At 48.5% G+C, this 21,198-nt stretch overlaps 1 protein-coding gene across 2 annotated transcripts; it reads left to right on the forward strand.

The window, feature by feature from the left end:
• Positions 1 to 4,676: 4,676 nt before the first annotated feature.
• Positions 4,677 to 20,847, forward strand: SCAMP4 (secretory carrier membrane protein 4). 2 transcript variants are annotated; one of them, XM_032203605.1, is made up of 8 exons: positions 4,677 to 4,775; positions 8,311 to 8,381; positions 8,836 to 8,889; positions 11,463 to 11,591; positions 14,641 to 14,797; positions 17,935 to 18,036; positions 19,070 to 19,187; positions 20,100 to 20,847. In XM_032203605.1, exons 3-8 carry the CDS (start codon positions 8,883 to 8,885, stop codon positions 20,274 to 20,276), a joined length of 690 nt encoding a protein of 229 aa, XP_032059496.1. In that variant the 5' UTR covers positions 4,677 to 4,775; positions 8,311 to 8,381; positions 8,836 to 8,882; the 3' UTR covers positions 20,277 to 20,847. The 2 variants fall into 2 exon arrangements, with proteins under 2 accessions (XP_032059496.1, XP_032059497.1); XM_032203606.1 differs by lacking the exon at positions 4,677 to 4,775 and adding an exon at positions 7,541 to 8,218.
• Positions 20,848 to 21,198: the final 351 nt, after the last annotated feature.

Raw genomic sequence — 21,198 nt, forward strand, 5'->3', positions numbered from 1 at the left:
CCTGATGTCAGTAGACCCCACGTCTCCAGTGAAGGCTGCCGAGCGTCCCAGCGGCCCCATGCAGTGCTGAGTGCCAATGCGCTGTTCTCCAGCGCGGTGTTAGCAGGGGTGGGGATGTGCCGTGCTTGTTTCCTGCCCTCTCGGATCCTAAAGCTTGACAGAAGTGAGAAGTCAGTATTGCCTTTTTCGTCTAGAGGGTTGTGCCTTTTTTGAAAAATCATTTCCGACAGCACTGTTCGCTTCCTGGCTCCTCTCTCCGGGGAAGGCAGGCCTTAGGGAAAAGCACTCGAGAAAATGAATGTGCTTTGCAGAGGGGTCTCTGCCCTGCTGCAGAAACAGAGGGCAGGCGATCCCTTTCTCAGAGGAAATAGCTGCGGATGTTTTGAAATGTTTGGGAAAAAAAGCACACACCCTTCTTCACGTCCTTGGTACTTGTCAGCCAACATGCACGACTGGTCAATGTCACCGTTTTCATTTCATCGGCAAAGAAACCAAGAAAGCACCTTAAATCAGGAAAAGACTGAGCCCTCGCCACGAGGTGTGTTTTTCCTGCTTTCAGCATCTATCTAATGGGAGAGATTTGGGATTCTGAGCAATAAAAGCTGACGTGGGAGTCTAGGGAAGCCTGGAAGTATTATAACACTAGTAACTCAACCTGCCAAACTGCGGGAACCTGCACTTTTATGTTCTTTTTAAACGAGCCCCCTCATCGACTAAATTATTCCTTGGGAGAGGATCAACTGTTGTTTCACAAGAAGGGGAGTTTGGGCCCTGGTGCCCATTGTGCCACCATCCGAGAGCTGAACAAGTGCCCAGGGATCTGGGCAGGTGCCCTGGGGCAGGCGATATGCGTCGAAAGGGATGGTAGCTGCACACCGAAGCCCCTGTGGCACCTGTGCTGGCCGCAGCCCCTGCTTTCGGCTCGCTCCTCTGTATTTGCCCAGATAAACAGGGCCATGGTCACTGTGCTGAGGTCCCTCGTGCTCCCCTCTGTGCCACCAACAGACAGCGGCTTGGCATCGCGAGGAATTGAGCTTTAAGGGGAAGGGAGAACAAAAAAGCCTGGGTAGAAATGCCTGGAAAAGGGAGACTTGCGTGGTCCCTTGCACCGGTGTTGCATGTGAGAAGTGGAGAGGCTGCGTTGGAGCCCTGAGACCCCAGACTTGCTCAGCCCTCAGCGTCTTGGAGAAATGTTTCCATCCCACCAGCAGCCAGACGTTTTGCCGCTTCATTTTCAAAAAGACCTGAGAAATGGTTCCCTTTAGCAGGGTGACCTCAGCTGCGAGGGATTGCTCTTTTCCAGATGAAGATTAATTTTGTGTTTGTTTGTTTGCTATGGCAATTTAGCTGAGTGTGCATTTCCACCTCCAGAACCCTCACACTGTGTATAAAAATGGATAAAATATATATAATATATATTCTTGTGAATGTTGGTGCAAAAGAGAAAATATATAAAGTTTCAGTCGGCTTTATGTTATTTTTTATCTATATGAATGAAAGGAAGAAATGGAAAATTATTTTTTTCCATTTAACACCCTCCACACATACCTACCTGTAGATACCAACAGGTTTTATGGAAATGTTTTACTTTTTAGATTTAGGAACATGCTTCTGTTCTCATTGAATGTCTGTCTTGTAAGATTGTAATTTCTATTTTTTTAAAGAAAAGAAAATAATTAAATAAAACTTCCTCTTTCAGACCAGTCAGCTAGGAAGGGAGGGCAAAGGAGGGAGAAATGTTTATTTAAGGACAAAAGCTTTGTCTGATTTTTTCATGACATTAAATAAAAAGTAATATAATGTATGGACGAAAAACTTTTTATTGAGGTGTATTCTATAGGTATATACGTGTATATTGCACAAAATTTACAGGAAGAAAAATAAAGTCTGTTTTACAAGGTAAAAATAGTAACGTTGGAAATAGTGTGATTCTAAATTTTAGCAAATGCTGAGGCTGGAAGCAAACCCCTCGAAGTCATGAACTAGCCTTTAATTGTTCAGCTGGCTCAGGACCAAGCTGTAATAGACACCACGATCCAGCACGCTGTTTGGAAACAAAGCTAAACAGTAGAGGTTTTCAGGTGTTATTTATTCACTTCAAACCAGGCATGCACTTCAGTGAGCCAGGGAAAAATTTGGATTTGTCTCCTACGTGTGCGCTGGGTTTGGAGCCCTCAAGAGCATTTCCCACGTTGCTGAGCATCCTCTATCCCGTGCACTCAAAGCAGGAACAGAGCTTGGGAAGAGGGCTTGGCATGGGAAACCTGTCCAGGTAACACCCAGCTGAGTACAGTAATCTCACCCTGCAGTACGGGAGACAAGTTTCAAGACAGGCAGGACATGGATTTGTTTTCAAATAGTACCCACGCTAAGAGGGAAGAAAGGAAGACACCTGCCTTGAATACAGCAAGGATACAAGGACCTGGGTGCAAGGATACTTCTCCATCAGGATGCAGTGGATAAGAGGTATTGCATGCAAAACAACCCTTTTCTCCCTTGAAATCCTCACCCGGCAGTGAGCTCCCTGCTCACTCCCTTTGCAGACACAGAGCCATTGTGTCCCCAGGCAGCCACGGTGGAGCTCAGGGAGCTGTGGAGCAGAGCGAAAACATGAACGAGGATCTCACCTCACCTGCTCCGCAGCCAATACTGCCTTGCTGCTCCCAGGAGGCAGCATGTGTCCTCCTTCGCTGTTCTCACCCACAGAGTTATATATTGCACAGTAAAACCTGGCTGCTACGGAGAGCCGGGAACAGCCAGAAATAGGGCATGGCTCGTGGGGACGCAGGGAAGGAATCATCCAGTTTGGACAGGGAGGTTGCAGAGATGGGGCACCTGGCACCGTAGAGAACTGCCGCACCTGGGGCAGCATGCAGAGCAGCTGCAGCTCTGGCAGCTGTGCGGGTGTAAAGCCCACAACCCTTCTGAGCAGCTGTGTGCTAACACCTTTATTTGGTTTTCATCTTTAAATAGCTCCCTTTTTTTTTTTTTTTTTTTCTTCTTCCAGAGGAATCACAAGCTGGGCTCTGCCACCCTGTGTCCCATCAAGCCTTCTCCCAGTAAGCAGTCTTGTCCCTCTTGCTGGTGGCCCAGTATCTCCGGTAGCACTGGATTTACTGGGGCGGAGTGACCTCTACTGGTTTATAGCTAAAATAATCTCTACATTTTTGCGATCCTTGCAGATAGATGGGGTGATAGGAGGCCTGATCCTTCCCTCCCAGAAAATATTTGCCCACCTGGCAAATACTGCAGTCAGTGGCATTGCCTGTGCCCTCTGGGGAGCAAAGCAATGCTTGGCAGCCTGCCCAGAGCAGGGGCCAACCACAAGCAGTGAACCCCAAGACCTGTATTTTACGGAAACTTTGCCTAACTGCAGATAAGAGATGTGAAGGCCTCAGCATTTGCTTAGTTAAGTACTAGAGGGATGAGTCTGAATCATGTAGCCTGGGGTTGGAGTACACTGTTTACAGAAACCACAGCCTCGGGGGTTGTAAATATTTTTGAAGTAGAGTGGGTTTTATATGCTACCAAATTAACAGCATTTACATAGCACTGGTACCTTGGAGACTGATCGGTACTTATGTTAATAAGACTAATGCAGTGGAAAGGAAGAGTTAAGGAGCTATAGGCCCACATTAAAATATATAAACCCAGAATGTTATAAATCCAGGTATTGGCGAGGCTGGGTGAGGGCTTCCCAGTACACCATTCTCAGGCTGCATCATCACAAAGATTTTGGAGTAATTTGTCTGCTAAATCCTCACTACCCTGTTTTGCTGAAGCTTAAATTCTGCAGAAGGAGGTAAGTCACGCAAGCACTGGGCCCTGGGCAAGCGCATTGGTTGTTGCTTGTGCTGATTTAGCTGACTTATTCAGAAGTGAAATCAGCATTTAATGGCAGATGTTATAAATAGCAGTCTCCTGAGCGACTGCACAGCCCAGGGTCCTGAATCCAGCTATCACCTATACACGGTGTAACTAATCCAGGAAATAAAACGTGGCGTTCGCCATTAGTCAGCCCAGCCAATCTAACTAAAAAATCAGGCTACTGAAGTTACATGATTAACTTCCACCGAGCTTCTGGTTTCTGTCAGCATGAGCGAGAAGCAAAACCCTTTGGATTTTGGAGTCTGAACCTGTGCGGACTGGGCTGCACCACAGGGCCTGATCCCCAAAGGCTCGGAGGGGCTGAGCTCCCCGCAGGATTTGGGCGCGCCGAGGACGCTGCTGCGGGTGCCGCCGAGGCAGCGCCGGTGCTGCCGTGTCCTGGGCACGGCGCAGCCACCTGGGACACGACGCCTGTCCCAAACCAGCTCAGTTCACGTGAAAATGAAACGTTTCTGCTGCGCAGCGGGTGTTTAATGGGGGACTGGGTGGCGATGCTGTGGACGGAGAGGTGCTCCCGGTGCTTCTGCCCACAGCTGGCGGCCACAACTCGCGCGGGGCCTCGCCGTAGGGACAGGGACAGGGACAGGGACGGGGGGTGAGGGGTGAGCAGTGAGGGACCCCCCCAGCAACGCCCCCCCCTTTGCAATTTCGTCCCTCTCGCTTCCCCGTAGCGCAGCCAGCCTCGCCTCAGCCCCCGCCCCGGCCCCGGCTCTGGCTCTCCCCCTCACGTGACGGGCGCGGCGCGGGGCGTGCTGGGAGTTGTAGTCCGCGGCGCCGCTGAGCGCCATGGCGGCGGCGCCCGGCGGGACTCTCCTTCCCAGCGCGCCCCGCGGAGCCCAAGGAGGGCTCGGGGGAGCTGGCCCGGGCCGCGCCTGGAGGGGGGCACGGTGAGAGCCGGGACGGGGAGAGGGGGACAGGGACGGGAGGGGGGGGGTGGGGACGTGAAGGGGGGGCCAGGAGGGGGGCGAGCTGCAGGGGCCGTGTGGGAGGGGAGCGGGTTGGGGCCGGCTGAGGGGGGCAGCCCCGCGCGGGGCGTTTTTTCCTCTCTGGATTTTGGTTGTCGGGAGCGTTGCCCAGCTCGGGGAGCTCTGGCGGGGGCTGTGGCGCGGGGCGGTGCCTCAGGCGCTCGGCAGGTGCCCGGGGCGCTGTGTCCCGGGGCCGCCCCGCGTTGTGCCCCCCCTGGGTGCTGCCCTCACCTCAGCTCCTGGCAAATCCCCGCGGCCCCCGGGGGCTCCCTCGCTCGGAGCCCGATCCTTCAGCGGGCCTCGTGTGTCTGCCCTGCAGCAGCGCTGCCAGAAGCAGTTTCCCCGCTCCCACTGGTGCTGGGTGGCCTTTGGGGTGAGGTTTGTAGCTGGATTTGTTCCCCCCTATCCCACGCGAGGCTGTGGACGCGGGGCTGGCAGCGCTGGAGGGGAGGGGACGTGGAGCCGAGCAGGAGCTGTGGCAGATGCACGGGGTCTGCCTTTGTGAAGCTGGGCCTTGCAGGGTGACGCTCTGAGAAAAGCCTTTTCTCTTAAAAACCAGGGCAGAGCCCCCCCCTTTTTCTTAAACGCAGCTGGGAAGGGATGGGAACGAGGCACTTGCCTGTCTCAGGATCCCGGTGTTGGTTCCTTCCCTAGCCTGGGGGTCTCTGCGGGGTGCCCTTGCTTTTAGATCCTGGCTCTTCTGAGCTGGCTGGGGGCTGCTGGCTTGCAGCATGAGGTGGCTTCAGGAAGCCTGGTGCCAGGTCACAGCCTTGCTCACCGCAGTAAGCCCGAAGCATTTTAAGGAGACACGCATTGTACCTAAGTTTCCTCAGCCTGAACTCCACCTGTGAAGCCCGCTTACTCTGCGGAGTAACCACGTTATGAGGGAGCATCAGCGAGTTCTGGTGCCACTGTTACACAGGGACCCTGCCACTTGCTTTGCTTCGGGTTAAACTCTTGGGTACGGGTCTGCGGAGAAGCTCGCGTGTCATCAAATCAGGAAGAAAACAAAGCGGTCCAGAGAATGTCCGACAGCAGGGCTCCATCAGCTGGCAAATATTCCTAGAGAAAGCCTGGGATGCGAGGCACTTCGGGGTTTGTCTGGGACATGTGCAGATGGCTGGAGAGGAGCCAGGGTCCTGCAGTGAGTCTGGTCCCGGTGGCTCGCTGCAGCTCACCTGGGGTTGGGGCAAGCAGGAACCCAGGTCAGCTCTCCCACCGCCCGGCCAGCACCCTTCTTCTGGCCTCCCCCTTATTTATTTCCCTTATCCCTCTTCTCTCCTTTTAGAGAAAGAAGCAAATAATGGGGAATAAAAAAACCTTTTAGAACCAGTTACTGTAATATAGGCAGAATAAATGTTATGTCAAACCACGGGCTGGAACAGAAATAGACCTGCAGTCAGGTAACGTGCCTCAAACAGGAACCCCGGGGGTTCCTGCACCACGCTTTCCCTTACCAGAGATGATGATTCCTATTTTGATATCGGGGTGACCTTGGAGTGTGCTTCCTAAAAAACTGGCGCTGCTCGCATACGTGTCTTGGTGTAAAAGGAAAATGCCGCCTGCTGGAGTGACAGTGGGCATTTTTGTCTCTGAAATACAGATGAAGAAAAGCTCCGACGGGCCTTTGAGAGTCATGTGAGCCAGTCTGTAAACTTGGGAGCTATTCATTGACTGTGTATGAGCACAGTGGAAAAAGGAAGTTCACTTCACACCACGGTTTCCTTAGTGTGTTTTTTTTCCTCCCACAAATAGATTTTGTGTGAAGAAATCACTGCGGCAGAGCGCAGGACATAGATTTTTATCTATTTCCAATTAAATTGAAAGCACTTCTGTGAATAGAAAGCTCGTTTGTATGTGCTATCTTCCACAAGAAATTCACGGGCGGTTGGATAATCCTTGTGTATCTGTACCTGTTTATCTGTTTCCTTGTGCGTGGCTCTTGCAACTGGAGCTTGTCTTGAGGATATTGAGGCTGCGCAGTGAAATTTTCCATCTAAGTCAGTCACTGGCCGTCAGAGTCGAGCACTGTCCTCCCTTGGCAAACACAAGACTTCTTCCCTGACTGTGACTCTGAGGCCTGTTATCCCAAGACCCTGCAATCCTGTTTGCAGAAATCCTGCCAAAATTAACTGCTAAGCTGGGGAAATGGGAAAAATGTGACTCGTGTGCAAGCGGATCTCAGCCACGTTGTTGGGTTGGATCTTGAGGTCTGAGTCCATGCCCGGGGAAGGTTTGAGCTTGCTGCCATGGGTGTCCATGGGGGAAAACTCCCTCCTCCCAGGGCAGCAGCACCAGCGATTCCTTTCTCTTCGTGTGTTGGCATAACTGGTGTTTGTCTGTAATTTGCTCTTCCCCCAGAATTTACGGATCTCAGCTGGGAGCAGCTGCAGCTGGGTGGGGTGAAGCCCTAATTGTGCTCCGAACTGTCCTCGTATTTATTTTCTATTCACACATTTAAAAAAAAATAATGAAAAAGGAGGCAAAGCCTTTCTAAATCATTTTCGAAGTTACAAAACGCCTGCCAGACTCTGGATGGTGGCTGTTTGTATTGTGGGAAAGCCCGGAGGCTTCGGCTGCGCTGGGGCCCCATTGTGCAAGCCTCTAGCGAGGGGCTCCCAGCCCAACAGGCTCGTGATTTACGCAGCCTTCCTGTCCCCACGCTGTTGCTTTCTTTAGACTGCACGGGCAGAGAAAAATGTTTTCCTCGACGTTGACATAACTGAGATAGCGCGTACCTGCAGCCCGTGTGCAGGAGGAGTCGGCGTCCCGTGCAGGTCCTGTTCTGTTTCAGTGCTGCTGTCCCCACTGAGGGCTGTGCTACAGTAGGTAAAATAAAGAGGAAACGGATTGCAGCCCCCACAAAATAATTGCACCCATGTGAAATCCACACCCTCTGGAGCACGAACACGGGAGGACAGCACGGAGGTGCAGAGAAGGGGAAGGAGCTGCTGGAAATCCCGAGAGCTCTGGCTCCGGCGCAGCTGTGCTGGCCCCAGTGCCCTTTGCTGTGTTTTTGGAGGGGCGGTTGTTAGTCTGTACTGTCTTTGTTCTTGAGAGTTGTTCACAGACCCCGAAATACCCGTTTGGAGGGTTGTTCTGCCATGTGCCTTGTTGTCAGCCTGGAATTTGCAGGTGTGGGCACACGGTGGTTGTCCTGAAATGAGGAGAAGCGAAGGGGCTGCTCAGTGCAGAGCCGTCTGTGGCTTCTGTCTGTGCCATCAGCACTGCCGACATCAGCAAAGCGCCTGGCATGGAGCAAACTTCACAGGATTTGATTTCTGCCATAATCACGGTCGTGTTCAGTGGTGTGGTAACAGGAAGACTAAATCTGCCTCACAATACGGGCGTGCGGAATTATCACGGTAAGGAAGGATGTCAGGCCGCGCGTACCAGCTGATGTGCCGAGCACCAGCAGTTTACTTCCCAGCTAACAGCAATCATCCGGTTGTTTCAGGAGCTGGGACGATCCGCGGGGAGCCGGGAGCCAACAAATCATCTCAGCACCTAAATGAGGCGTTAAGTCTGGTGAGTTGGTACCTGTTTCTCTTCCAGCACGTGCGCTTTGCTGGGTCCCAACCAGACCTGTCTGCCTCAGCTGGAAGGTGCACGTGTCCTGGCAGCGGCCGTCTGTGCAGCCTCAGCCTTTGCCAGGTACCCTCGGAGCACGTTTGTTTGCTGCTGAATAAGACAAGCACCAAAACCGTTGACAGTTTTGTACAGGATGAGTTGCTTCCAGGGGAGCTCCGTACAAACAAGGAGAAGCCAGGAGCCTTTCTGTAAGGTTCCAGCGTGCCAAATTTGTGCAGTCTGTAGTGGTTTGTAGTGGGAACCCTGGGCTTACAGTGTGTCAAGCACTGTGCAGAGATGCTCCTAATTTTAATAGCTTTTTTGGGTGCTGGTTAGTGATATATGCTGGCCTGATTTTTTTTTTATTTTATTTTTTCCTTTCTCTCTTTGTTTTTTGTTTTTCCTTCCATAGATCTCTTGCTGTCTGTCTGAAACTTCGCCAGGGAGCACTTAACAGAAATGGCAGGTAAGGGCACCTCAAACTATGGCAATGGAGAGAGAAAAATGGTTTCAGATAATGTTTTTTAGTATGCCATGATGGCTGCAATTCATTAGTAATTCATTCACATGCACTTTGCTTTCTGAGATCTTAGTGATCCCTAAAGGTCTTTAGCTTCTTCTTTTTTTCCCCCCTGCTCATGTTCCTTTTTGTGTAGGTTTGCTAGCAGAGGTTACTGGTCTAGCATTAAAGACTTAGGTGTGACTTTTTTGAAAGTTTGATGAGGATGGAATTTAATAATAAAACGAGAGCAGTTCCTTCCTTTCAGAGGCTAAACAACTTTCCATAGTGTTCCTAGCTGTGCTGTCAGTTTTGATACAGCTTAATTTTACTTGTAGTTAAACTAGTAACAAGATTCCTCCTAACTTTTTTAAAATAAGCCAAAGTCCAGGACTTGCACCCAGCTGCTGTTCATTGGTAATAAGGTTTAGTTTTTGAAAGCATGGATTGTGCTTGCTTATGTAACGTGTTGATCCAAGCCTTGATATGAGTGCTGGAGCACTCCAAGTAACGCAGTCAGACATGAAAGTGGATATTTTCATTTGATTTCTTTGTCTTTTCTTGGGAATAACCCAGAACACTGGAAAACTACACGGGTCTTTGGATAGGAGAAAGCAGTCACCTGGCTTCTTGGAGCTGGGCAGCCACAAAGAGGTGTAATCCCAATACTTCTGTATCAAGCAAACTGGTATGGAAGTACTTTATGAGCTTGAAAATTGCAGCGGCTGGTGCCCAGAAGGCCAGCTGGTTTTTGCCCCATCATTTGGGGCCTTCTGCACTAGAGGCTGACAACAGCTTTATTGTCGGTGAGAGATCTGTACTGAAGGAGGGAGAAAATGGAGCAGAGATGAACCTAGCTCACTAGCTGCATCTCCTGTTGAAGAGGGACAGAACAAAATTTCCACATCCCTCCTAAAAAACATTGTTAAAGAATCCTCTCTTACTGTGGTCAGTTAACCTTGGTCTCGCTGACTTCCCTAGAGAGCTGACTCCTCAGCTTTATGAGCTGCACCCTCTTTGTTTCCCTTGATCCAGCACTGTTAGGTCCTTTTACGGACATCTGAGACAAATTGTCCAGGAGAAAGCCCACGAGGTGTTCATAACTTACCAAAAGTTAGCGCTAAAAAGTCCAAATTCCTATGGACTTTGAAAGCAGCCAGGGGAACTCAGTGCTCCGTGTGATGTGGTTAGCAGTAGGCGTTAACCAGTAACTAATGCCAGCCCGAGACGGCATCTGAATTAATGCAGGATGCGTTTAGAGGTGACGGGTGAGGAGGGGCAGCAGATGTAATGTTTGTTTTCATGAGGAAAGGTCTGAAAAATCAAGCTGGGCTGGTGACTTAAGAGATTCTTCCATACTTAATTGTTATGTACTCACAATGGGTGTTATCCCCACGGTATTTTCTGCATGAACATGTCTTTCCTTTGCGTGAAATAAAGCACTTTCTTTCCTAAAGCATGGCATACAGCTTTAGACGCTTCCCTGCCAACCTTCAAATGAAGTTAAGAAGCTGCTCCTGCAGAACGTCTTCTCACACAGAGATAATGGCAAGAGAAGGGGAACTCTTGTGCTGACAGTTCTTGTTCAGACATTTCCTCTCGTCTTCTGTGCCATTTGGAGGTTTTCCCAGGACATTCTTCATCTCTTCCTCTGGTTGTTTTTAATTCTGTTTACTGGGGCTGAAGTAGACTAGAGACAATTAGTCACAATGCCCTGGAATCAAACTTTAATCAAGACTTGAAGGCAAGAGCAAACATTCCCAAACATGTAGAAACTCGCATCCAGGCACACGTGTGCCTGGATGCACAGATGCACAGATGTGTCTGTGCATCTGTCTAGAAGCTGACAGCATCTTAAATACAGAGGATTTAGGCATTTAATTACTTGATTTTTAAAATGTAATTTCTTTCCAAGGTAAGTTCTTCACTGTGTTGCTTTTGTCAGCATTTGCTGATTTATGGTATCTGAATGCAAAGCTTTTTTTTTTTTTTCTTTTTTCTTTTTCCCCCCTCTGGGTCTTAACCTTGCATAAAAATTTGACTTAGAAAGAAAGAAGGGGACATTCATGAATCTCATAAAAGCAAAATCATCCCTGATATCTTGCCTTGCCTCAACTGGATGGCATCTGAGAACTGAATTCCAGTTAGGGAAGCCTTCTTTACAGTCACGAGCATGTATCTACCACAGGGCCTAAGCCTTGCCCCAGCAAGCCCACCCACTCAAAGCTTGTGTCTGCTTTTGTCTGGAAGACCACCAGTCTTTCCTCCTCCTTGGGTTTTCTGAGGGTTTCTAACTTAAAACCTCTGGGCAGTGTTGCCCCCAGGTGTTGCTGGCCAGCAGCTTAGCTGGCCTCTGCCCGCTTCCTGAGGAGCTTTGTCCCTGAACTTCTTTTAAGGTGTCTTTTGGTTTGTTTATTGATTGTCACGAATCCCGTCATACTCGGAGGGCTGTCCGGGAAGGTGTGGAGGATGTCACACTTGTTCAGCTGTGCCAGCTCGTTTCTGCATTCAGTTAATCTGTTCTGTGTTCTGTGTTGTAGAAAAGGTGAATAACTTCCCACCGCTCCCCAAGTTTATCCCTCTGAAGCCATGTTTCTACCAGAATTTTGCAGATGAAATACCCATCGATTATCAGGCCCTGGTGAAAAGAATCTACCACGTATGGATCTGTAAGTTGAATAAAAAACCTGCTCTGGAAGATTGTTTATGTGTAATAGAAAAACGTAGAATTTGATCATTTAAAAGCTTTAAGATTTTGGCTGCGATTAAGTGATAAGAAACAATGATTCCTCTTAGAATGCTATAATTTACCTGTATGACCAAATTTCAAGCTGCTGTACCTTGAATCTTTGTTGCAGAGCTGCTGCTGAAGAAAGGAGAGAGCATCAGTGCTAGAAAAGCCTATTAGTAAATTCGAGGAAGAGAAGAGCAGACTGTATCTGCTTTTTTTTCTAATGTCAAGTGATATTTCACCCCCCAAAATAGCCCTTTTAAAGTAATTCCTGATTCACCTAGAGTAAGAGGAATAGGAGAATTGAAGGCTAGAAGATTAACATGACCTGTATTGCTCGCTGCCCATCTCCCCACCTTGCTTTGTGAATGCTGCCCCCCAGTTTGTGCCAGCCAGGTTTCCCCTCCCCATCGAAGCAGCGCCTTCCAGCCTTACTCCATCTCTTCCCTTAGCCCCCAGAACGTTCCCAGCCCTGTTCTGAAGGGCGTTGATCCTCTTGGTCACAGCTGGTGATTTGCTGATATTCTGTAGGAGCAGAGCTGCTGGCTCTCTGGGCTGGCGTTGTCTGGCTCAGCGATTCAAAAGCCGGTAATGAAAATTGACCATTCTTCTCCAAGGAATAAAATCGGATGAAAAATGGTGTGGCAGGCCTAGGGAACCACAGGGAATGCTTTGGAAGATTAAAAATCTTTTTGCCTTGCTTATCTTTTTTTCCCAAAATGCTTGTCATCCCATTTACCCTTCTCACTGAAGGAAAGCTTGTTTTCTGCCAGATATGCATTTGGTAGCCTGGCTTTTATTCCAGATGTATAGGATGTGTGTATGAGAGAGATTTGTGTGCATAAATAATAGCATAATCTATCACTCCATTGTTCTTTCGTTATTTAGAGATGCTGAAATGAGCTCTGTAATTTTCTTGCCTGAAGAAACTGCTTGTCCCTTCAGACTAACTGGTTAAATGTTGCATGCTGCAAAGCTGCCTTTGTGTGGGACTCTCCTTAAACAAAGCACCCCTCAGTCAAGTTAATGGAAGGATGGAGAGGTGCCAGCCATTTAGGCAACTGGTCATATGCACGGCTGGGGAGACCTGGAATTTTCTCCATGAGTTTTAAATTTCCATCTGCTGCACAGCTTTTGGGGGTGTCTTCCTGACTTTTGGGGACGGGACAGAGAGCAAGAGACATGTACAGAGGGAAGGCAGTAAAGAAGAAAAGGCCAGTATTAAAAATAGAAACACAAAAGTCGTTGCTAGAAGGTTGAACGCTCATTACTTTAATTGGATGTGAACATTTTATTAAGATGGATGGTGGCTTGGGGGAAAACTGTACCAGAGCTCCCACTGCTGGCGAACAAACTCCTGCCTGACACGTAGGGAGAACCAGAAGCTCCTTCCAATGTTGTAGGTGCTCTCGACTTGGTATGTTTTTGGTTTTGTTTTCTCACTCGATAACTTTTGGAAAACAATTGACTTCTGGAAATAATAATTCTGAGAAGTACAGCTAATTGTTACGTAAATGAAATTTAAATAATTAAAACTCTTTCCCCCTTGTAATAAGATACATCCAAACCATTGCATGTAAAGCCTTGTTGTTAGCTACTTAGAAGAGGGAGAACATTTATTTTTTGTAGAAGTGTTTTATTTTAGTTTTCATGTAACTTGTGTGTCAGAATAAGCAGCTGGGTTAGGATGTCTTACAAGATTCTCCTGGCTGTATTGTCGATATTATTTTGTGACCACACAATTTTGTAACTGTTTAGCAGCCCCTGAGATGAGTGAAGGCAGAGAAAAGAGTCACTGGAGGAAGAGGCAAGGCTGGCACCGAGCATCAGAAGACCAAGCCAGAGATGTGCAAGTGTGCTGCAGAGCCACAGCTTGTAGGAAAGAAAGGAATGGGCAGGGCACATTTGCTTACCACAGGGGAAGAGAAGCTGAGGGATTTATTTTTGACTTGGTAAATGAGAGTGGGGTCTAAAGCGATCCTACTGTGACCTCGTCCCCAGGCAGTACCAAAGGGTTCTTGGTGTTCGGACTGTCTGCCTTCTCGTTTCTCTTTGTCTGCTAATTGGTTCAGGTTACCCCCAAAAGATTTTATGAATTACCACCTGTTTTCCAAAATCTGAGCTTGTAATTGGGCTAAGCCTGCTAGACCCCGGCAGAGCATGGGAGATGCAGGGACAGCTGCAGGAGTCTGTCAAGTATTGGGGGAAGGCGGGGAGTCCCTGGCAAAGGGACTGAACTCAGCCTACAGAACCCAGGAAGCGCGCAGCCTCGCTGCAGCAGTAACATCAAGCTTCAGAGAAAGGGGGTGGCAAAGGCATTTCCTGCACAGTTATTGAGTGCGGCGCTGGTGCCCTCTGGGATCTGTTGTCAACTGTTCTTTTTTATCCAAGTGGCAGGGACAGGGATGTGAAAGGGCCTTTAAGCCACCCTTATGTTCACATGTTCTCAGCCTGATTGGAGTTTGCTTATTCCCTTGCTCAAGGCAGCACTTACAAGCCATGAAGCTGCTTCCAGACTTTCTCAGAGGCCCAGGGAAATGGGGAGAGACCCTGCAGGGCACTCTGCTAGCTCTAATAGCTCCTGAGGCAGCAAGCACAGAGACCAGAGCAATGGGATGCTGAGTGCACGGCAGATTTTTACACCACTCTGCTCTCATCAAGGGGTTATGCTACAAATGGGGGTGGCTCATTGTTCAAAACAGTCCTGGGCTGAGCCTTGTGCTGGTCGCACCAGTTGACACCCAGATATCCATCCTTTGGCAGGCCCCAGAGGAGTTTCCTCACCCTCTGGAAGGGGACGCGTGTCCGTGCTGCCGGCCCCTTGGCTCACAGCAGAAAGCTGTGACCCCCTCGGAGCGGTCGTGTTGTTGGGCAGGAGTTTCCCACCGTGGTGTGGATCCTTCCTATTATAATGCCGGGTGTTTGTTTATTTTATCTCCGATGTGAAACAGCACGAGTTCACGCTCTTTCCTGTGCTCTCTTTACAGTTTACTGCATCACGCTAGTAGTGAATATAATTGCGTGCCTGGCCTGGTGGATCGGAGGAGGCTCTGGGGTCAATTTTGGCTTGGCCATTCTCTGGCTTATTCTCTTCAGTCCCTGTGGCTACGTCTGCTGGTTCCGACCGGCGTACAAAGCCTTTCGGTAAGTGAGAGCACACGAGGCGGTTTGCTTCCTCTGGGAGAGAGATGTGTTGTTGCTGAGGAGTGCCTCTCTGGAGAGCTGGATAAAGGTGAAGGGTTTGATATCTGAACATCTCATTGTCTTTGGAATTGTTTTCAGTGAAGAATGTGGCAACTTTTAAATAGTAGATGAAGGGCTGAGGGTCACCTGCCTCCTCGGATTGGAGGTGAGTAGCACCGAGTAGTCTGCCACTTCTGTGAGGATGAAATTCATATCTCACACAAATATCTCAGGCTTAGCAGCACCCTCATAGCAGTATAACATCAGGGTGGATATTGATTTGGTAAAGCTTTGCTGCGGGCTGTTTTGGTGGAAGACTATTAAGTTATCAGGAGCCAAGTACTCTTCTGGATTTTGTCTCTAGACACCTGAGAACTTGGCTGCTTTGCTTTTTATAAAGAAGTGGTTCACTAGGGCGAGTCCTTCTGAAGCTCCACAGGTCTTTTAAAGCCATCCTGCATTTTTACTTTAATTAATAATTGTTTGCATTTGCTTGTGCTTCTCGTGTATCACGAGGCATTATTCGGATATTAACACATAAAGCTCATCAGAGCTGTGAAGGTCCCAAGCATTTTCCAGTCTCGTGTAGGGAGGGGTGGCACAGAGGGGAGGTGGCACGCAGTGTGACCACACTGTGGTCGTCAGCAGACCCCACACTGGAGTCAGGGATTTGGACTCTGAAAGGGAAGCTCTTTCTGGTTCCCCACTACCAGAATCCTCTGGATTTTGATCATTTACCAGATTCTGTGATGAGTTACTTTAGATAGCAGCAAAAGCAGCTGACAGATACGAGAGTTGGCAAATGGGGTCCTGTCTGTTTAACACATGCTAGGTTAGTTGCTTAAATGCTCTTCTGAATTTACACTTCGTGTACTAACAACACAGGGCAGCTAATGCACCCGAGGTGCTTAAATATCAGTGACTACATGGGGGAGTACAGGGAGGATTATTTCTGACTGAAAGGGAAGGCCACTGCGTTGGATTCATCTGAAAGTTTTAAAAGATGTGGAAATACCAGCTCTGAACTCTTGCCCTCTGGGTCTGGGGTTTTGTCCCCATCTCTAGTTCAGAAGCCCGAGAGCCTCCAAGTGCCGACTGGAGCTCTGTTCAAAGAGCATTTTCCGTTCTGAAGTCTGGGAAAAATTACTCTTCTTCATTGACCTCCTCTGGGCTTACAAGGACCGTTTCTAATTATTTCTTTAATGTTGTTTGTATGTGTTTATGCAACTGAATACGGAAAGGTCCCTGAGGTTACTCTGTATAAAGACTTCCACAGTTTAAAAAAAGAATAAGCCCTAGAGACAGACTGGCAAGCCCAGAGATCGTCAACTTTGATGTCCGTCGTAGAAGAGGCTTGAAAAACACTGCAGTGGGGCAGCGCGGGTAGTTTTGGGGCTGCAGGTAGTCCTGGTTCTGGAAAGCCAGGTCAGGTCCACTCGCTGTGGCATTTGGGAAGACGCAGCCCTTCCACACTGGCATCGTGTGCTCTGAAGATGCTTTCGTAAAACCTTCGTCATGCAGCTGCATCCAAAATTAAATTAGCTGCAGAGCTTTGGCGCTAGGGCAAAGCTGTTGCAAATCTGCACCAGAAAGCTGGATCAGAAATCACCTTTTCTGTGTATCCTCACTAATTCCCAGAGATCCTTTCAAGTGAAGACTCCTCCAGCCCTTTCAGGTCTTAGTTGCAAGAATCTGTTTGAAGGCTCAGCCTGGAGCCTAATCCTTTGTTAATTGGATTATGACAGGCACTACTGTGAACAGTCCATGTTTGAAGTATTTCTTCCACATTGCTGTACTCTGAGGTGCTGCTGTTTGAAAGGTAGGATCACGAGGATTCTCAGGGATGGTTTCATTCTCTCACAGCATCTCTCTAGCCATCTCTTTGGGAGATGGAAGATAATGTTATCAGCACGTGAGGAGCAGCCGGGCTCTGGCTGGAGGTTTTCCCACTTGTGTCAGAGTAGGCAGGGTTCGTGGCTTTGACTTGGCCGGAGCCTGTTGTCCTGCCTCCCTCAGCTTTTGACATTATGGGCTAGAACTATGGAGACCATTACAATACATGTACTTCCAGTGTTTGAGCAGAGGCTGGGAATGACTGAAGCTCTTTTGTAAAGTCCCTACTGCACCAAATTGCTGCTTTAGCTCCTGAAATGTTTTTGTAAACCTGTTCTGTAGATCATGGGCCCTTTGGGTTCCTGAGAGAGTGGGAATAACTCATATCATAAAAAATGATAGGTCAGCTGGCTTGGAGGGTTTCAGAGCTGTGCCTGGGCTTACAGTGGAAGGCAGGCTCATCGACACAGCTGATTTAATAGGACAAAGATGTCCTGTGGCAGAACAGCGCTGTGCCCCAGTGCACCCAGAATGGAGAGACCATGAACAGATCTGGGACCATTTTCCTATTTGGGATTATACTCACACTGCCTATTTCACCTGCATAAATTAAAAGGACCTCACGTAGTCAGAACCCTGTCAGTGTACACGTTCTGAAGATGTGGAGTCTGTGCAGATGCCAAAGCACACTTCTGTGTTTTCCCTAAGCAGCATACCACCCTCTTCTCTTGGGGCTATTTTTCCTCCTGTTCTGTCCCAGTGCTGGGTTATTAACTGTAGGCGTGTAAGCTTCATGACAAGCAGGCACTGAGACTTTCCCAGCTGGGCTCTCGTGCTCAGGGGTCACTTTTAGCACATGGGCAAACTGCCTCTGGTGTCTGGGCTCTCTTGTGCCTGCTTGCTGGTGGCCAAGCTGCGCAGGTATCCGGTAGCACTGACTTCAGACATTCGGTCAGAGAAATGATTTGGGCACTCTGTGTTCTGCAGGAGACTGCCTTTCCTCGTGTGTCATCATATATGTAATTACCTCGGTAGAGCAATTGCAGGAGCCAGGCGTATTGGAAGAGATTAGGCACTGATGATTCATGGATCTGTGCGCTTTCACTGCCAGGGAAAGAGGAGTTGTCCTCAAAGTTCATAGCTGTTGAGGGACCTTTTCTGAGATAGCACACTTGAGCGTGTGCGTGTGATGGGGTCAAACGTTAACAAGAAGCAATGCAGGGTGCCAGTGTCCCCCTAACTGCCTCTTTCTCCTTCCTTCGCAGGTCAGACAGCTCGTTTAATTTTATGGCTTTTTTCTTCATCTTCGGCGCACAGTTTGTTCTCACGGTCCTGCAGGCGATCGGTTTCTCTGGATGGGGAGCTTGGTAAGCAGGACACGCCTGGAGCCTTACAGCTGAGCCCTCAGCTCCAGTGCCTGAGAGTTTCAGCCTATGGGCTGTTTCCCTGAGCATTAGAGGAGCTGGTGGGAGTCTGTACAGGGTGGGGTGGAAGAAGCTTTCTGATTTCCTCTGTGGCATAATTATATCTGCTCTTGGAGTACACAATTCTGTCTATTCCCATTGCTGGCTATCGCAAAAGTTCCTGTATTGGCAGAAGTCAGATATCTTCACCTGCCTGTTGTTTTTTTTTTTGTTTGTTTGTTTGTTTGGTTTTTTTAGCACCTTCCTGTAAAGTCCTTCCTTTCTGCTGTTTAACCAGAGAGTTTCAAGATTGATCTGATCCTCTCTTAGCATTGCCCTCAAAGTATTTGCAGCACATGTTGAACAGTGCATGATGACTCACTGTTGGCCTATAGAGCAAGTATTGTGAGAGCTGTCCTAAAATAAATGGAAGCATTTTAGTGTCTGTCCCTGGTTATGTTATAATTATTTGGCATTTTAACTTTCTGTCTCTGGAGACTTGTGAGCAATTCCTGCTGAAGCTGCAAATAATAGAAAGTCCTAGACTCTGCACAGCATTTAGTTTTAACTGCTGATGCTCTCAAGTTGCCCTGTCTGGTTGTTGCCATCAAAGGGAATAGAGATGCATTACAGATGGGAGGACCCTGATGTTCCATGTTTCCAGGTCTGTTCTCTGGTTGCACAACCTCTGCACTGTCAAAAGCATCCTGGGAATAAATCTTCTCTCCCTGAAACCTCACTGTGCAGCTGGCTGTCCCCTAAAGGTCTGAGACTGGATTAGCAAGGGATGCTGGCAAGTCAGACTTGAGATCTAGAGGAAATACCTGTCTGAGCTGCATTTAGCTCTGACCATCCTCTTCACTTTTTTTTTCTTTTCTTCGATTTCAGGAGCTTTAAGGCTGCCTTGTAACTTCTGTGTGTGCGTAAACCATCTTTCTGGTAACAATTGTGCTTAAAAAAGAGAGCAGTAATGATACTGTTTCTTTGTTTCTTGCAGCGGGTGGTTGGCAGCAATTACTTTCTTTAGCACCAACGTTGCATCTGCTGTGTTCATGCTGTTTCCTGCCATTATGTTTACAATGTCAGCGGTCACAATGCTCATCTGCATTTTAAGGGTAGGTGCTTTAGGTGTCTCTCTGACTTGGAATATCTGTGTTTCGTATTGCAGTAACGTGAACAGACAGCCACTGTGAACCATCACTGCCTCTATAGGTTTTGTAGTGTAGCTGGTGTATCTCAGACTATTTAGAGGACTGATGCAGATAATGCAGGACAGCTTGAGCTGGATGCGTTCACCATTCCGTGTTCCTTTATGTCACTTAAGCCAAGGGACTGTAAAGGTGAAGCATCTCAAGATGTCCGCAGCAGGGACAGGGTGGCAGGATGGCAAGTGGTCCTCGGTTGTCTGCAGAACACTGGATTTGGATATAAGACCTTCTGGAAAGCTTCAGAATACTGATGGCATGGGACGACAGAAGATAGAAGGGAAAGAGGACAGGCAATTAGCCCAACAAAACCCTGTCTCAGAGTAGTTGCCATCATGGAGATTGCCACAGGTTCATGGCAGCGTTTTGCCCCCTGTCACTGCCCTGTGCCATCAGGCATTGCCTGGTGGTGTGACATTTAAACCAGGTCTTTTGTGCCCCTGGATTCCTGGTGTAGGTTTTTTCATGTGCCGCAGCTGAGTCCTTCAGCCTCAGCCCCACTGAAGCAGCAGTGACAGTTTTATGGGGTTTTCAGCCCACTAACCTGGGCTAGCTGCCTTGCTGCATGGACTGGTGCTGTGGGATCCCCAGCCTAAATCCCAGGTGTATGGCTAAGACAAGTTCAAGCCTTGCATTGATACTATCTATTTGCACCTCTTTTCATTATGTGATTATATTTTTTTGTGCTTTTTTTTTTTTCCCTTGGAAAAACAGCTGTTTGCAGAGAGAGAGAAACAAACGCAGTACCAAATGACGATAGGACTTCTCAGGAAGAGGTGTAGGTACCCACTGCTGATTTTTCCTCTTGTTTTACTCCGTTAGGTTCACAAGATCTACCGAGGGGCTGGTGGAAGCTTTCAGAAAGCTCAGGACGAGTGGAACAGCGGTGCATGGAGGAACCCCCCCAGCAGGGAGGCCCAGTACAGCAATTTTTCCGGGAACAGCCTGCCGGAGTATCCCACAGTGCCCAACTATCCCCCGGGAAACCAATGGCCTTAAGCAGCAACAGCTGCAAATTGCCTGGATTCTCTTCTTTTTTGGTCCTTTTATTATTGTTATTTGAAAAGATCATTTGCATTCCCCTACACGTACCCCGGTCTTCATGGGGACTTTCTTGTTTTTTTGTCTCCTCATCACTGCAGAAGATGTGTGCTGTCAGCCCACGCCACCTCAGGAGCTCTGCACGGCCTTATCAGAAGGATAGTTTTTGTTTGTTTCTGTTGTTACCAGTATTTGCCTTGTTGCAGACTGAGGAACCAACCGTTCACTGCCCTTGCTTAAGGACTGCTCTCATGACCATATGTGCAGAAGGCTGGCTTCCCGGTGACGGTGAACACTACCAGAACTGCTCCTTCTCCTGCCTCCCTGCTTAGTTTTCATCACATGCACAGCACACCGCCAAATCGTCTGTAGTTGTAACAAACACAATCAGAGCATTAGTAGCAACCGGTGTTTGCTCTCCCGGATGAATGATCTGGAATTCTTCAATCTAAGGGAAATGCAACACCTGAATTATCTGGTACTAGTGATATTGAAGGTATTTGTAAAATCTACAGCTTCATTTGCTTGCGCTCTCTGGTGAAGAATCCTTTAGATAACAGCGCTTGCTTCGGGTGAGTGCTGTTCAGATACTAAGTCCACAAGAGTCCTCATTTGCCTGGCTATAGAACTATTGTTATGATAGAAGTCTTGCTTTCCCTGCCTCCAAAAGTTTTTGCTAGATCCGTGTGCTGCAGAGATGCAAATTCATCTCATTTTGTTACTGATTGCTCACTAAAAGCCTGATTCAAAGCCCACTGGAAACTATTGAAAAGCTGACTGCTGTTGGGCTTTGGACCTGGCTGCCTGGGTGACGTTCACCCCTTTCCAGGCAGGCAGCGCAAGATCTCTGTGCCATCTAAATTCCAGGTACGTGGCGTCA

This window comes from Aythya fuligula, chromosome 26, assembly GCF_009819795.1.
Source record: "Aythya fuligula isolate bAytFul2 chromosome 26, bAytFul2.pri, whole genome shotgun sequence".
Taxonomy (NCBI): Eukaryota; Metazoa; Chordata; class Aves; order Anseriformes; family Anatidae; genus Aythya; species Aythya fuligula.

Coding starts and splice junctions, on each gene's coding strand:
- SCAMP4 (XM_032203605.1), top strand. Junction 14,798..17,934: donor CCGGCGTACAAAGCCTTTCG/GTAAGTGAGAGC, acceptor CTTCCTTCGCAG/GTCAGACAGCTCGTTTAATT. Junction 18,037..19,069: donor TTCTCTGGATGGGGAGCTTG/GTAAGCAGGACA, acceptor TGTTTCTTGCAG/CGGGTGGTTGGCAGCAATTA.